General features: G+C 42.5%; 1 protein-coding gene across 5 annotated transcripts in view; it reads right to left on the bottom strand.

The window, feature by feature from the left end:
- cmip (c-Maf inducing protein) overlaps window positions 1-15,413 on the bottom strand; it is a 77,504-nt gene extending 62,091 nt beyond the window's left edge. For 4 of the 5 annotated variants that reach the window (XM_079502085.1, XM_079502087.1, XM_079502088.1 and 1 more), the window contains exon 1: window positions 12,047-12,969. In XM_079502085.1, the coding sequence (XP_079358211.1) occupies window positions 12,047-12,415 (369 nt within the window). In that variant the 5' untranslated portion in view covers window positions 12,416-12,969. Of the gene's footprint in view, window positions 1-12,046; window positions 12,970-14,711 lie in introns of those variants that run through there. The other variant, XM_079502086.1, reaches the window with a different exon arrangement.
- Window positions 15,414-18,569: the final 3,156 nt, after the last annotated feature.

Here is an 18,569-nt window from a genome sequence, read left to right as displayed (position 1 = left end):
TCATTGAGGGGTGCGTACTGCCGGTAAAATGGCACAAATATAAAAGTCGTGGCAACGGTTGACTTTTAACCCATTTTGGGCGGGATTTTGGGCACCATTTTGGGTGTTAGCATTATGTTGTGCTTTAGCTATTGAAAAATAGCAGATCTACAAGCTCGTAGCGCGCCACCGAGTGGCGCGCTACGAGCTTGTAGGTCTGCTATTTTTGAAAAATCAAAGAACGACTGACATAGAAACATAGCTTTTTCAGAAAACTGTCAGGATGTAGAAGACATTTATAGAATCTTATCTCAGGTCAAAATGGGTTAAAGTGATGCATTTTGTTAGCATATTTAGATTTTTTTACAAAAGCTACATGTTAAGGCCTATTCATAGTTACTCCAGTTTTAGGTGATAAGGTGACCTCCAAGAGGTCATCAGATTTCAGCTGTCAAAAACCTGATGACCATCATTAGTTTAAGAGGTCACCTCTTATGACTAAACTAATGTAACCGATCACATCCATATGCAAGAGAGTTCCTTGGGTCCAAATAAAATGAACACTGAATATCGAAATTATCACCAATCTATACAAGGAGTCTACTCTACACTAATCAATGTCACACATAATGACAACTGCACCATTCACAAGTCACAATGCACACCGATATATAAGTGAAGTTGTCTGCTGGGTCACCGTTATCAGTTGAATTGCTCCGTACCATACATAAACATTAGACACATTTCCACACAATAATTACTTAAGACACTCAACCCTCCTTCCTGCATAAAATGAGCTCTTTAGACAGAACAAAGTACTGTTGAAAAGGTGTCTACACCTTTCATTAAAGGTCTATTGTGACGGAGGACTGAGTAACATGTAAGTGCTTACATTATCGCTCCCTCTTACGCAAATGTGATGTACCGGTAGGTTATGTTCCAACGACAGAACTGGCAGGCAGGTCTGCTCAAGGAAAGAAAGATGAGTCACACTCACTCACAGCACTTACATCTTCACCAGAGAGATCTCAGACACACAGCAGGGCAAAGAAGCAGTATCCACAGATTCCACACATAAGTGAAGTACGTACATCAAATCTTATTTAATATTAACATTTATATGCCTGGGCCGTGGCTCAGCGGTCCAGGCTTTCGACTCCCGATCCCGACGGCCTTTACTGCATGTCACCCCCCCATTTCCTGTCAACCTACTGTCTGTACCTCAATAACAAAATAAAAATAAATAAAAAGGTGAAAGCCACAAAAAAAACATTTAAAAAAATATATATATTAACATTTATAAGAGGTCTGACATTTTGATAATGCTATTGCTATACCCACTTTACATCTGGCGTACATGTTTTTGGCATGTTATGTCATTTCTTTTCATTTGCCGATCTGCAAGCTCATGTCGCAATTTGTTTGTTTTAATTCAAACGCATCTTAAAATAGGACTCAAAAGGTTTCAGTTTTGTCTGACGTCAATATCGGTAGAAGGAGCAAATCCACGGGTTCATGTACTTTTTATTTCCCCATAGGGGTATTTTAGATCGCCTCATATAAGTACTGTGTTTGAAAAATAAACATGTCACCCCGGCCGCTTCACTCATATGGATATGGAGAATCAACTGACTGAGAGAAAACGCTATTGTTACTGCTGCTGAATTAGTTACATTTTCGCTAGAAACAGACTATCATATATATGACAATAACGCAGAGACGGCTTGTTTATTTTTGGACCACAATGCTTAGATGACCCCATGTTATTCTCCATAGAGAAATGACTTCCGTGAACCAGGGGAATTGAGGGGATGAGCGAGTGACTCCAGGACTTCGGCGCTGGATTAGTAGATAGCCTTCCCCATGTGCAGGGCTCTGCTGAAGGCATTTCCAAGTGTTGTGCATACATTGGGCTGTGGCCACTAGCCTGGTCAGGAGTAAAATGTGTCACAACAAGACTTTGTTCAAATCAGTCACAATCTTATACCCAATCTTTGAAGACTTGTAAGTAAGGCTCTGTTCTAATACACACTTTTGGTGCAACTTAAGACACATCATCAGTGACGTATCCCCAACATCTGTGTTGCTCCCCGAGTTTTTGCTCGCTTTGTGTGTGAACGGTTCAAAGAGCAGAGCGCTCACATGAGCCTCATGGAGCGCTCCCGAGATTTCTGGCATGTTTAATATTCTGTTGGCGACTGCAATTCACACAGTGCGAAATGTTGTGACCAGCAGACAAGAACAGAGACATCATACCGACAATAAGAAAGAGCACAAGACAGGTGGACACGGGTGCTGTGCTTGGTTGATTGTATAATAATAATGAATAATAATAATATTGAATTGCAATTTTATAGCGCTTTTCCAAGTGCTCAAAGCGCTTTACAATGGTTCATTCATTCATACATTGGGAGGTGAAGCGGCGAACAGTCGACGCCAGCGTCCTCACTTCCCACATTCACACAACAATGGTGGCAAGCTCACACCAACCAACTCATTGGAGGCAATGTAGGGTTCAGTGTCTTGCCCAAGGACACATCGACATGTGGACAGGAGGAGCCGGGATTCGAACCGCCGACCCAGGGATCATTGGACGACCTGCTCTACCTCTTGAGCCACAGCCGCCCATGTATGTCCGTTTCAGTACAGACAGCTACAACACTGACCTAAAGGGGCACTGTTGAGAAGCCTAGTACAGCGGTTGAGCTTCACACTGTCTACTAGAACTATAAACAATAGCTGTGTGTGTGTGTGTACACAGAGTATAGTACACACACACACAGCCTGCACCGCTCAGTTCACACAGGTGCGATTTTTGAGGGGCTATAGTGTAGATGTTTTTGTCCTAACAAACATTAAATGCCATTGACAATGAATGGGACATTTAGGTCATATGTAGACGAGCAAAACGGCTATTTTGTCCTAACAAACATTAAATGCCATTGACAATGAATGGGAAATTTAGGTCATATGTAGACTAGCAAAACGGCTATTTTGTCCTAACACAAACATGAAATGCCATCGACAATGAATGGGAATTTTAGGTCATATGTAAACGAGCAAAACGGCTATTTTGTCCTAACACAAACATTAAATGCCATTGACAATGAATGGGAATTTTAGGTCATATGTAGACGAGCAAAACGGCTATTTTGTCCTAACAAACATTAAATGCCATTGACAATGAATTGGAGAATGTACGTCATATCATGTGGAAGAGCAAAACGACAAGTTACGTCATGATGATGTACGATGATAAGAGCGCCCTTCACTTCACACGGGTGAGATTTTTTTATACAGACAGACAGATAGGATAGGAAGACCTTTTTTGATCCCCATGATGGGAAAAAAATCTGGTGTCATAAATATTGGTAAAGCAATGTTGATATTGCAGTGTTGTGTAATTGGAATAAACACCATGGACCGCAGACCAGCAATCCACCATGACGTCTGTATTTGGAAACATTTGGAACCTGCCCCGAACTCCTTCTCTGCTGCACGGTTTTTATGGGTATATAAAAGACCACCCATGAATCCTCATTATAAAGGAAAACCTAGCAACATCACTGATGTTGGTTAACTTGCACAATGAAGAGGAACAAAGTTAACGCAAAAAAGTTAATAATTTGAACTAAAAGAGCTGTAATCATTTGCGTAAAAATAAGACAAGAAAAGCCCACCTTGTGCATTGTATTGCGTCATTTCCCCCCCGAGTCAAATCTAGTCATGTTGTCATGACCAGACAGAGGCAGATAAAAGTAAAGAAAATAAATAGTGTATTGCTCGCAGGGGAATTCGTACACAGTTGCTCGACATCATCTCGACAATAGGCAATAAATATATGATAAAACATATAAGATTAAAATGTACAGGAATAAAAACACTTTATATTGCACATCTGTATATTGCATCTGCATATTTGTCTGCATCCTGGTGAAAGATCTCAAAGACTGAGAAATTCTGACAACTTAATTAGAAATTCACACAGGTTGTAGCGGGCATTAAGGATAGGTGCTATCTTTCCACAATATCCCTCTGCTTTGTCCATAAAACTAGTACTCTACCATATTAAACAGTAAATGGAAACATACGATATTCCCCTGAACGAATGAATAAAACCTCAGACTGACGAGTTATACTGAACTGATGAAACCATCTCCCTCATACTTAAGTTCTTAGTTCTTCTAAAAAGCCAAAAATAGATTTACGATCTATAAGCTAAGCAAAGCAAAGCAAAGTTACTATATTTACCCAGGTTAACTGGACTAAGCATCAGATACTTGTTTACAGCCAGGCCCTGCTCATAGAACATTTCATGGTAGTGGTTCAATGCCTTGCTCAAGGGCACTTCAGCGGTGGTAATTTTAACGTGCCGGTCCGGGGATACGAACTGGCGACCTTCCGGTATCAAGACCGCTCCGCAAACCGTTCGGCCACCGCCGCCACAGCTTGTAGATTGGCTATTTTCAGAGCACAACACCAGTGTGCAACTAAATATCAATCAGGCATAATTCCAACCACAGCCCCTAAACCTAACCTCTAAATGGCTAATTGTAACCGAAACCCCAGCCGAACATAATTGTAAGCCTAACTCTAAAAATATATCTTTAACCATTACACCATTTGTCTTGTGAGGACCAGGAGAATGGTCAATGGAAATGTCTAGTTCTCAAATTCTAACACAGGTATAGTAATGCGCACGCACACACACACACGAAAACAGCAGATCTACAAGCCCACAACGCGTCGCACTACGTCAAACAATTGTTTTCTAACTTAAGGAATCTTTGTTTTTTCGTTTATTTCTCCATGAAATTACTGGGGATAAAAAATAAAATAAAAAGTTGAATTTTGTTTTTATTTCATGAATGAAAATGACATTTAGTTTTGCCTTTTTGGGGGAATGTTCTTTAAAAATGTTTTGAAATAATAATAATAATATTTCAAAACAAAATGTAGGAACAAAAAGTACCCACAAATGGGTCCCGACCCAGTGTTTTGGAACCAGTGACCTATACAGGGTACCATTAGCTACAGTCAACTACCTTTCTATTAGTTCCATTTGACTTCACCCTGCTAAGCCAGTTCTGCCCCTGTTAGACCATACAGCTGTAATCTCTACCTCTATGCAAAACAGTCACTATATCAATAGTACAGAAGCATTTGAAAACTGAGCCACAGTTCATCCTTTGATACCGAGTGAGTGACAGAAGGGCTCGCTTGTAATCATTCAAAAGAAATTCAATACTGGTACAGGTACCACGTCTTAACCCATTCTGACCTGAGATCAGATTCTAAAAATGTCTTCTACATCCTGACAGTTTTCTGAAAAAGCTATGTTTCTATGTCAGTCGTTCTTCGATTTTTTTTAAATAGCAGACCTACAAGCTCGTAGCGCGCCACTCGGTGGCGCGCTATGAGCTTGTAGATCTGCTATTTTTCAATAGCTAAAGCATAACATAATGCTAACACCAAAAGGGGTTCCCGCCCAAAATGGGTTAAAAGGAGCACTTCATCAATTTTCAACCCATCTTCATATAATTAATCCTCATTAATGATTATAAATGGTAAAATGGCGCATTTATATAGCGCTTTCATCCAATGCTGTGCTTTACATAGATGGTGCATTTACATTCACCCATTCACTGACGCATTCATTCATACACCGATGGCGGTAGAAACCGTGCAAGGCACCAACCTGTACATCGGGAGAAATGAGGGCTTCAGAGTCTTGCTCAAGGACACTTCAATCAACACATAAGCCAAATTCCCAAAATCTCGGCCACTCGCTCACTCACACTCGCTCACTTCAGCATGGTGGTGTTACGGTGAAATTGGTGACCTGCTGAAATATGTGACAATCGTGTAGACAATCAAATAATGTCAGCGTCCGAATGCAAATCGTTGCAGTTTGTTCATTATCAAGTTCAACCTAGTGGTATTCAGGCCACGTATTTAAAGACCTCCATGTAAGTTGTGAGAAGTCCACAAGATGGCAACATATTTCGGCAGGTCACTAATTTCACCATAATTTGCCATGCTGGAGTGACCGAGTGTGGGTATTGGAATTTGGCTTAACTCACATTATAAGACTTCACAATGTCTCTCTGCTCACTCTGTCTCAGAGGAGGGCTGCGTGGACAGTTCAGAAGCATGCCTACCAGTGACATCATGCGTGTACGCAGGTTTGGTCATCATCATTATAAACAAGATTTCAAAGTTTCAAATGTATTTGTATGCAAGAACAATGGCTTCCATTTCAGCATGCCAACTTTCCAGGGAGAGAAAGGCTGTATAACTTCCATTGTATTACCATCAATCTGGACAAACACACAATTATAATAATCTGGCTCTGTTCCTATAACGGGACTCCGTTTCCCATCCTGCAATTGCTCTTGATCATGTGATGCATTTCTTTGTTTCAGGCTTAACAGTCTCGGTTTTGTATCGAATCACTCTCTCATTGCTTTCACCAAAAAGGAATCTGAATCTAATTTGACTTGTAAGAAGCGGGTAATATAAGTAATGAACTTTCCAAAAGTGATACGTTTTGACAAGTGCGATGCAAGACATTTTTAGAATCTGATCTCAGGTCAAAATGGGTAAAAGAATCAAACCTTCACGCAATACACTCCCTAGAGCAGAGCTATGTATGCACTGCAAACCTGAGAAGGTGACATAGGCCTAATGCGCAGGGCATTTAGCACTCATTTAGGTCGCAAATACAAGCGGCCAAAATGAGTTTTCTTCGCCGGGGCTGGCATCTCCCTTAGAGATAGGGTGAGAAGTTCAGTCTCATGAGAGAGACTCTGAGTAGAGTCGCTACTTCTTCTTTGCAGCTTAGGTGGTTCGGGCATATGGTTAGGATGCCTCTCGGGAGTCTACCTAGGGAGGTCCTCGAGGCACGTCCCACTGGGAGGAGACCAAGGCGCATTTGGAGGAATCACATCGACTCACTGGCCTTGGAACGCCTCGTGATCCTCCAGGAGGAAGCTACTAATGTTGCTCTGGAGAGGGAAGTCTGGAGCTCTCTGGTGAAGCTGTTACCCCCGCGACCCAACTACGGATAAGTGGTTGAAGATGGATGGATGGATTTAGCGCTCAATTACTTATGAAAAGGAAACGTCACAATTCATCCTAGTATAGTAGAACAGTACAGTTGCTTCTCACACATCAAGCATGTTATTAGGGCTAAATGATCTATTATTGAAACGGACCCGTAAGAAAAGTGTTTCCCGAATCTCTCATTTTCTCTTTCAGGCGAGCTCCAGCCTCCAACACTACCATGACAAAGAGGAACATCCTCCTCATTCCAGTACACTCATCACAGACAATGATGACATGCTGCAAAGTCAAAATATTTAAACATGTTTGGACAACACAAGTTATTTTTAAATAGTTGTGAAGCTGCCTACACACACACAGGCCACAGGCAGTGCACCGCTTGGTCAGAGAATGGTAGTATGTAAACTAGTGTGTGTATGACATACATACCAACAAAGACAAAGAACCTTTTTGGAATGACGCATGACCCATCTATACATCAATTAGAAACTGAAACAGAGTTGTAAGCTGTGCCAACTCTTATTTCGTCCGCTGAGACTTGTACTGAGGGTACTGTCCCAACACAGACAGAGAGTGAGTCAGTTTCCTACCATAAATATAGGGTAGGCAACTAGGCAATGAGTTGCGCTTTGTGATAGAAGTAGAACAAGAACATTTTAGTCTAGTACACAAGAGGCCCCAAGTGTATACATGTGGCAACTCATATGGTTCCTACTGCCTACTTTTTAGTACACACACATTTATAAAAGGTTTGAAGTTTAATACCAACATACTGATGGGCAAATTAACACAGACAAACATTGTAGTGAAGTTAAAATGTTAGTAGTGATTTTACTCAATAGTTAATATTTTTTACTAAAAAAAAATGTAAATCTTTCGACCAGGGAAGCCTTGGTGGCTCTGCCAGAAAGCAGACATACTAGTATATAACTGCGATGCCACTGGTTCCATTCCCAGCTGTGGTCCTGCGTTGCATGTCATCTCAGAGAGGACTTTGTCCTCATTTCCCTGTGACTCTCCATTGTCTGAATGAATCAATGAAATGCCACGAAACAGAACATACACCATTTTAACCTAAACAAACACTATGAAACAGATAATAAATCAAGTGTAGAAACAAACTATAAAGCCAAAGGTTTGTGGGGAAGAAAAGACACTGAACGAATTAATTTAGTGTGATCAATTATGTGATATTTCTTTTTGTCTAAAGAAGTGTGGATACGACAAACCAAGGATTAGTATAGCCAAAAGTCTTATTTACAATAACAGACGTCACATCAGTGATCAGTCATCAATTTCACTAGAGTTGTGCGTTTGTGTCTCTGATTTATCTACAGACACAACACAAACACAATCTTCCATAATGTAAAATAAGTAATTAAATATTATTATAAATATACTATAAATGCGGTACTGAACCCTGTTGCAGGTCGGTGACAAAAGATGCATACAGATGCTTTTAGGCTAAACAAATTGTGTCCCTGTGATGTTTGTAGTTTTGTACCCTAGTTGTCATGAGGCCAAATAATGCATCGTTGCAGTTTGAGACAGGCTTTTACTTGACGTCACATAAACCACACACAAACTGCAGCTTGCTGCTCTACTCAACTCAGCTGTGTGTTTCAGTCAAAACAGCAGGACCTTTACATCTCTGAAAATGTTGACTCGTCCTAAATAAAATACCCATTGCATTTACAGTACTACACCATTTCCCCCCCGTTCCTGGCTGCATAACATGAATTTCTTTCACAAGAATTCTTATTGAAGCACATTGGGTGCTACAATTTAAGCACAATCAGTGTACTTGTGCAGACAAAGTACACACGTCACAGACACGCAGTCCCAAAATCTGGCAGATGCACCCAGTTAACTACGTGGACAGTGTTGGGACACAAGCTGGTGAGGTAACTTACACTATAAAGCGCTAGTGTATCCTCACGGCTATGTGGATGAGGCGAGTATAATTTGGAATTTACAGTCTTGCGTAGATAAAAAAAACGTGTGACTGGCTTGGTGTCCTCTGATGTGATGAGCCAACAGTGTGCATGGGGCTTGCCCCCGAGCTCAAAACATTGTTTTTGATCGTCGGCTTGTCTTGACACAATTGCGTTACTCGTATTTAAACCCCGATACTACTGCCTATAGAGGGTATGCGCGTGACATCATCATCAAACCGGAAGTTATGCAGGAACGCCTACTGAGTGGCAAAAGACTACTTTCAGGCCTTGACAGCCCATACATCCAAACATAAAAGTCCTATCGGATTGCATTGAACAACGTTAAACAATGTTGAACTCACTTTGCATGTTGCTTTGCCACTCGATTTGCCACTCAATGTGCCATTCACTTTAAGCATGCGCATACCCTCTATTCTAGGGACAATTTTTGCAGAAAATAGCAGCATAGCACAACAGTTTGCAATATTTGGGAGTCATCCGTGTGACTGGGGATCCATGGTGGCATGGGACACATCCAGTGTGTTAAATCTATCTTTTCAGTCGTGTCATGTATTATTGCGAGAATGACATGTGACATCAAGGTGTTTTGTCCGGCGCTAGCATGGTCAGCTCCTGTGCCTCACTGTTAGCTATAGGCCAGTGAAGGCCATAACTCTTCGGGAAGATACTGGACCTTTAGTAGTGGTTTTCTTCAGGGTCGGTTGCTTTTTATGACTTGACATTTCACAGCCCCCTCCCTCCTCCTCAATTGTTTCTATTATTCACCAGGCATTTCAGGCTTTCATGGACAAATGTGGTTCCGTTTCAATTGTTCAACTAGTAGTGGCATGACATGTAATTAGTTTACTTTACAGCAGACTAATTACAGTACATACATACTGTATACAAAGAAACCCTGGCTGCTCCAGGAGGCGGAACCTACGAGCCACACTGCTAAATAGAATAATATTTGTATAATTTCAGCCTTTGTAGTATTTTTCAACCCAACCTGTAAGTGTGGCTCCCATGTTCCCAACCTCAGCCTGATGACCTAAAAGTCTAATATCTCCCCCGGATTATAGGGATATCCCTTTAGTCTAGTGGTTAAGATGTTGGCTTTCCACACGGAAGACCCGGGTATGAATCCCAGGCGTTGCAGATATGTTTACACAGCAGCTTGTACAGTACACAGTATTGAAAATGAGCATGGTGGTGGGTGTGCTGACAAATTGACAATAGCAAGGTAGGCCTACTACTGTAATACAGTGGAGGAGGTGGAAACTAGCTCTGATCCATAGCTCTAATGCGTTGCATTTAGAGCTATGTTCCTCTCAACTTCCGCCGCACGCATTAATGCAGACCAGCCTCTCGTCTTTAGCGTAAATAAAACAAACGTTTTTGCTACTCACCAAAACAAAGGCGGGTCGTGTCATTAGAACGCCTACTTTCCTTAGTGGACGCACTCCGAGCCCCCCACCACACGTAGAAACGAAAAATACTTTGTTACTCCACTGCGCCTTCTACCGATATTGCCCAGAGAATTGGCTCATAGAGAATATTTTTCCTCCGGTGAAAAAAAGAATCCCTTTCTGGCCAAAAAGTACAGTTTATACGTGTGGTGGGGGGCTCAGAGTGCGTCCACTAAGGAAAGTAGGCTTTCTAATGACACAACCCGCCTTTGTTTTGGTGAGTAGCAAAAACGTTATTTTTATTTACGCTAAAGAGGAGAGGCTGGTCTGCATTCATGCGAGTGGCGGAAGTTGAGAGTAACATAGCTCTAAGGACCAGAGCTAGGTGGAAACAAGCCATTTTGTGCACAGCCTCCCTTGGGTATGGAAGTGACAAGATGCATCATGATTGAATGAACGATATGTTCCCAAAAAAGTTTCAGAGTTTTTTAGTTTTATTCCTGCTGGGAGCCATTTACTTTCAGAACATGAATAACGCTACTCTCTCCACAGGCTACCTGTTTATCACGATGTATTTACCGTCTCAGAATGATGTCTTCCAGACATTGCACTGCAGTAAAACCCTGATATATACTTGTAGAAATGAGCAGTAAGCAACATGGTGGACTCTTGCAGAATGGGTGTGAGGTCTACTCTACAACCATTCAAAAAGAAAAAAGAAAAAGGTGTGTTGATAAAACAATGGACATCATGGCTTAAGAGGAAATGTCAACAGTGTTGATAAAAACGCAAGGGGAAACAACGGCTTATATTATTGAGACACGATTCACCTGAAGTCAAATCCATTGTTATTCAAACTGGATTTTACCATAACAATAAAACGTATAATAGGCTACTGTATGACACTAGCACTACCTGCCTTGCCTGGTACTATAGTAACAACTAATCACAGGGTCTCTTTGTTCATTATACATACACCACTAGTTGATTCAACTTCAACAGAAGCTCTTAGATCACAACTATTATGAATGATAGGCATGTTGGGGAGGATAAACCTGTTAGCAAGGGGAATAGTGAAATACTGCCAAGTGGCATATCAACAATACAATACAATACCAAGGCTCAAGTGCATAATATTCCCTCGACTGTACTATTCAGTAAGACAGCAGACTAGCCTATACGGGATAATATAGCAATGTCGTTAGACTGCTTGACGAGACAGTGCTTTGTCGTCTCCGTCCAAGAAGAAGACTCGCGACCTGTGTGAAGGAGTGTTCATTTACAGTATATATGTGACCCCGTTTAAAAGATGTGCTGTGTAGGTGTTGGCAGGCAGGCAGGCATTGTCGCGGATGGGGAGGGAGGGGGATGGGATAGGGTAGTAGGCCACAGACTGTCACTGTCACAGTAACAATGTTGTTATTATATCAGCCGAGCAAAATGGAACATGAAAGCGATCAAGACACATTTCCCTCTTTGTGTGTGTAACTGCGTCAACCGGCTAATATACGCAATATCTCCGCGCGTGTACGTGTCCAGTCCTCAGAGACAACAAACAAAGGGCTGTACACTTTGGTGTGAAAATGCAACATTTTGTATGGGACACACAGACACACAGCTAGGGATGGATGTAGCTTTAATAGCTTTGGTTTTTACCGTCGCAGACGCCAGGCTGCTATCCGTCAAGGCGAGGTGGTGCGGCTCCCATCTCCTCAGGAACTTGGAGGTGAGGATCTTGCTGAGAAAGGTCCGCGGGTGCTTGACCACGCACACCTGGATGTCCCCCTCCTGTAGCAGCTTGTATCGCATGCCGCTGCTGCAGTGCTGGAGCAGGGTCCTCTTGTTGCACGTCGGCCCGCCGGCTCCCTGTCCCTGCTTGCTGTTATTGTGGTTCCCCTCGGGCACCGTCATCGGCGCAGACATCTCCCCCCCGAGCAAAGGTTTATTCTCCGGATCCGACTGATAGAACTGGTTGTTGTGCAGCTCGTTGTTCCCACCGCCGCTCATGCTGCTGTTGAAATCCATAGCGAGAACAACCCCAACCAAAATGTGGACCAGGGTTGTGAACAGTACACGCCACTGATAGTAATAAATAGATTTTCTTCTTCCCCTCTTATTTTTTTTCCTTAAAAGATTCGGAGGCCCTACATGTATACAAAATAAACGAATTGGGTAGGATTTGAGCTGCTGGCTGGGGTGGGAGGGGGGGCGGCGACCCACCGAGCTAACGCTTAAACATACACGACCTTAATTATTGTAGGTGGTGTTCTGTTGCGAGCGAAGAGGACACACCGCGAAGAGACACCGAAGAAACGCCATTAAAAGCCGTGTCTTTAGATGACATTAACGTCTCGGGAACGAACGTCAACTATAAATAATCACGGACAAAGCGCAAAATGATATTAATCCACATTTCTTTCCTCCGCACACACACAAAGCCCCATGAATGTCTCCTCTCTCCACTGACTGCGCGTCTCTTCTCTCTCTCGGCTCGCTGCTCTCTCTCCCCCGACGAGCTGTTTCAGTATGTTGGGACTGTGGCCTTATCCATTCCGCCAGCTCCTTCTTTCTAGTCCCCCCCCCCAAAAAATATATCACAATCCACAGAGGAGAGCCACAAAACTAATCGGCGTTCGATATCAAACGCCAACATCCAATGGCGGCGCACTGTGGCGTCTCTTCTTCTGCGTGTATTCGTCGGTAATTAAAAGGTTCATTGGCACGGTTCCCCTTTTCTGTCTGTCTGTCTGTCTGGTCTTTTCCCCTAGTATCTTTCTTCGTGTAAAGAGCGAAGCAGTCAGTAAGTACTTCTTCACGGCAGAGCCGTTTCGATTGGTCGAGTGACGTCAATGGGAGGCAACGAGCGGATGCGCTGTGCGTCTTTTGCCTTGACTCTCTGCCGAGCGACTGGGGAGGGAGGGAGGGCGGACAGTTCTTTTTTAAATAGCCCGGAGGGAGGAGGGCACACGATGTCAAAATGATCGAATTATTATCTGGAAACGCTTGTTTTAATTATTTTAATCCGCGATGGTTCCGTATTAGGAATTGAATCCAAAAGAGAGAAGACAGATCCGTGCGTAGGAAAGGAAATCTCTCAAGAGTGAAACGAGAACTGAGGATTGGCATGGCTCACAGACTGACCCCTTCTTCAATGAGCACTTTGGCAATTTGGCATAAAACAAACAATACGACATTGTAGAAAAGGTCAACGTTGGTGTCCATCAGCAGACCAAGTATTCATAACATAGAATCTGTTGTGACAGTTTTAACATTTCAGGGTTTTTCTAAACAATTTATTTATTGCATTTTATTTTTTCCACAAACACAGTTTTAACATTTCAGTTTTATATATCAAATTTGCCAAAGGCTAGCTGGCCTGTACAGGTCAAAGTCTAGAAGACTAATCAGCAACCCTTACTGTGAATTTTGTTAGATGATAGAAAAAAAATAATTATAATAGCCTTTTACTACACAATTGCTTTGTCCCACTTTGACTAGCATTGTACATTTTAATATAACATATATATTAATGTTATAACCTTTTTGTTTTATATATATATATATATATTCGTATTTTAATATATTTGTATGTAATCAGACTGAACTGCACCAGACATTTCATACAATATTCAGTGTGATAATATGGCACAGTAGCATACAGTATATATTTATATATATTTTAAAATAACTACTAACTAACTGTCACTTTCAGAGCCCTCCATTTTATTGCAAGTGATTTTTGATGATGGATGTCTTGTCTGTGTTTACATGCATGCAAGTCTGTATGCTGTGTAGGCTACTGGAGAGAACAATGCTTTATGTTGCTCCCCCTATACGCTGTGTATATGAAGTGACAATAAAGAACCTTGACCTTCATCATGAGAATACTACTAGGGGTGTCAAACTCATTTTGGGGCAAGGGCCACATTGTGCGAAAGGTGACTTGATGAGGGCCGCGGCCAGTTGCAGCTCACGTGCGTTGACTTACACAGTTGTCACTTGGCTTTGTTTTCTAGACTGTTTATTGACATAAATTGACTTTATTTGTATTACAGTTGTAGGCTACAAGACGTTTGGTATGAGAGGTGGAAAAAAGACCCAATAAACCACTCGAAAATAGTTAAAAATGTAATTATTTTATCAAAAATATCCAAAATGGAAAAATTGACATGTAGCCAAAATGAAATCTGACACTTTGCATCTCTTTGCTTTGACTATCGTGTGTAAGTAAACTATATTCCTCACTTGGTAAGGGAAATGAAACTCTACTGAGCTGTAACAACTAGGGATGGATGGAGCTTAATAGCTTTTTTGTTTTTACCGTCGCAGACGCCAGGCTGCTATCCGTCAAGGCGAGGTGGTGCGGCTCCCATCTCCTCAGGAACTCTAAGGTGAGGATCTTGCTGAGAAAGGTCCGCGGGTGCTTGACCACGCACACCTGGATGTCCCCCTCCTGTAGCAGATACAAGCTGCCGCTGTTGCAGTGCTGGAGCAGGGTCCTCTTGTAGCACGTCGGCCCGCCGGCTCCCTGTCCCTGCTGGCTGTTATTGTGGTTCCCTTCGGGCACCGTCATCGGCGCAGACATCTCCCCCCCGAGCAAAGGTTTATTCTCCGGCTCCGACTGATAGAACTGGTTGTTGTGCAGCTCGTTGTTCCCACCACCGCTCATGCTGCTGTTGAAATCCATAGCGAGAACAACCCACCAACCAAAATGTGGACCAGGGTTTTGAACAGTACACGCCACTGATAGTAATAAATAGATTTTCTTCTTCCCCTCTTTGTTTTTTTTCCTTAAAAGATTCGGAGGCCCTACATGTATACAAAATAAACGAATTGGGTAGAATTGGGTAATTATTTTATAAAAAATATCCAAAATGGAAAATTGACATGTAGCCAAAATGAAATCTGACACTTTGCATCTCTTTGCTTTGACTATCGTGTGTAAGTAAACTATATTCCTCACTTGGTAAGGGAAATGAAACTCTACTGAGCTGTAACAACTATGGTTAGCCTCTCCATGTCCTGCTGCATCAGAGTGTGAGGAGAGTAATCCACAACAACTCAGCTAGTAGTTGATTAGACTGTTAACGAGCCCATCAGTGACAACATTCCGCACCTGGGCAGAGACAAAGCTGTCTACAGCAGGGCCATTAGCGGGGCGGGAGGGGGAGCGTTGTTTCCTTTTTGAAAATCATCTTGAGGGCCGCATTGGACCTCTCCCTGGGCCGCATGCGGCCCACGGATCACCAGTTTGACACCCCTGGTAGAGTGAGCCATGAGTGTGTGTGTGACCGTGTTAATGACGGTGCAACTACACTTTTATTGTTAGTGTGTGTGTGTGTGTGTGTGTGACCGTGTGTGTGTGCGTGTGTGTGCACGCATGTGTGCGTCCCAATCAGGTTCACATAGCCACGCCGCCCAACAGTGCCACCCCCGGTCACCAACCGCTACTACAGCTGACCGTACTCAAATGCACATACAGTACATAGGGACGGACGGATGTACATAGCTGTTAGTTGGAGCGGTTAGGCACCGCTCAAAACTCCAAGGCTACACTTCAAGTCAAAACTAATGCTCTAAACAGACAGTAACATTAATTACATTGTGGTGAGAATGTGACATTTAAAAATATATATTTCACTCACAAAGAACAGCCTGCATGGCCTACGCGAGTTGCTTTCAGCCAGGTTGACGAGGTTATGGGAAATTGTTTAATGGTGCACCGTACGCAGGAGATTCTGTCTGAATCAGCCAATATCACAAACCTCAAAGCCGTTTTGTTCAAAGGAAAGTTTAATGAGTGAAACAGGGTGATGTTCTCAACATGTACTCCACAAGCTTCCCTCAGTGTTTACAGGAATGCCATGCATACTGAAACTTGTGTTAAAGGGACATTTCACAGCTGGAAGAAACTGCAACTTCACTCAATGTCAATAGTATATTTGTAGAAGATAACAGTAGCACCATTCGAAATTTGCACTTATATGGCCTGATAAATAATGTCTGTGTGTTTGACTGGGGTTGGACTGGATTGCTGGATTACTACAAAGACCATAATGCTTTGGTGCACTCACCCCACCTTGTGGAGAGGGGGAGGGCTGTCTTAATGAGACAACATGTAGTCCAGGAAGGAACTGAGACCAGTTACTGTGACATCACAGACACTTTGAAACACTAAAATATCTAAAAAAAACACTTATTACCCACATAAAAAACGCCAGGAAAGTGATTGTTGTCTCCCGATCATCATTTAAATAAGATATGGTTGCAAAGGGGGTGAAGTGGCACTTTTTTGACCTGAGATCAGATTCTAAAAATGTCTGTTTGAAAATGACAGTTTTCTGAAAAAGCTATGTTTCTATGTCAGTCTATTGCAGACCTACAAGCTTGTAGCGCGCCACTCGGTGGCGCGCTATGAGCTTGTAGATCTGCTATTTTTCAATAGCTAAAGCATAACATAATGCTAACACCAAAAGGGGTTCCCGCCCAAAATGGGTTAAGTGTTCCTGGACAATTATATATTGATGTCTACATTGAATGAGCATATAAAAAGCATGCATGTCAAATAAAATACTAACCTAATAATCATTTTCCCCCTGGGCTTAGTTGCCTCAGGAGCAGAAGCTTTCACATCATATGTTATGTTGGATCAGTTACAGTACGTCTGTTTCGTCATATCTATGGAAAACACAGGTAAAGTGGGCTAGCCTCAAGGGTAAGAAGCACAATCTTAACAGTCAGGCAGGGGGTGTCGGTGAGCAAGAGTGACATCAACACACAATAGGTGTGGGACTGATTGTGAATCATGTCTCTGTCTGGCTGGGTTCACATCATATCTCTAGGGCTGAACATTTCCTTGTAAACAACATTGGGCTGCTTAACCTATTTTGGGCGGGAACCCCTTTTGGTGTTTCAAGCATTCTGTTATACTTTAGCTATTGAAAAATAGCAGATCTACAAGCTCATAGCGCGCCACCGAGTGGCGCGCTACGAGCTTGTAGGTCTGCTATTTTTGAAAAGTCGTGCAAATGTGGCGCAAATTTGGAATATATATTTTTTCAGAAGGAACGTTTTTAACTCAAATCTTTGCTTCTGGGGGGTTCCTGGAACAACATATTTTCAGATGGGGGTCGGAGGCCAATTACATATCATTTTCGGGGTCCTTGACATGAAATGAATGCCACAGACGAAAAACAGTCTAAGTCCACACTATTGATCCAGAATGTATAAATGATAGATAAGGGTTCAGGACAACTAGGCCTTTTCGTGGAGGGGTTAGAATGAAATTTGGACTTTTGGTATTTGGTAATTGGTACTCAAATATTGAGGCCTAAATGGGTTAAACACAGCCTCACCACTGAGCTTCCAGCGCTCCCGCTGGGAAGAAAGAGACAGTTCTCAGAAAGCTCCTTTCCCTACTCTCAGTCCCCCAGCCATCAGCCAAGTTCTCAGACCACAACAATGCAACATTCTGGCCAAAGCCAATTCCGTCTTAGAGACGAGTTGCAACACTCCAATCAACCCAACACACAACCCGTGTTTCAAATGGCATCAAAGATAAGATAAACCTTTGTTGATCCCTGGGGGGAATTCAGATGTCATAGCAGCAACAGCAGTAGGACTGAAACTTGGCAACGAATGTAAGAATAACAGTCGAGATCCGATACAAAATAAAAACAAAATAAAACAGTTGGGCACAAGACATATGCAATGGGTCTCTGGGTCACTGGGTTAATATTATGTAAAGTTTATCACTGAATATAAATGTACAGCAGTGAATATAGGAATTAATATATACATCTACAATGAATATGGATATACTGTACTTGTTAACCTACATATCTATATCAACAGTCAGTATGAGAAATATATGCATAGGGCCTGGGCCATGGCTCAGTGGTCCAGATATTCATTCCCTGAAGAAAGGTCGAAACGTTGGTTTCTTTTCAATAAATATACAGCATCGTGGCTACGTGTGTGCGGCCTTTTCTTATTTTTACTTATTTACTGCCTTAGGCCAGCACCTCACCAATACTGGTGTGCGCCCTTTCCTGCTTTGTCTCTCAGTGGTCCAGGCACCTTGGCTGGTAATCCAGTCTGGCAGTGTGCCGCGGGTTCGACTCCCGATCCTGACGGCCTTTACTGCATGTCTTCCCCCCCCATCTCTCTCCCCATTTCC

Source organism: Electrona antarctica (assembly GCF_951216825.1).
Source record: "Electrona antarctica genome assembly, chromosome: 5".
Lineage (NCBI taxonomy): Eukaryota > Metazoa > Chordata > Actinopteri > Myctophiformes > Myctophidae > Electrona > Electrona antarctica.
The sequence above is the reverse complement of the archived record's forward strand: the minus strand, read 5'-3'. Positions and strand labels throughout refer to the sequence as shown.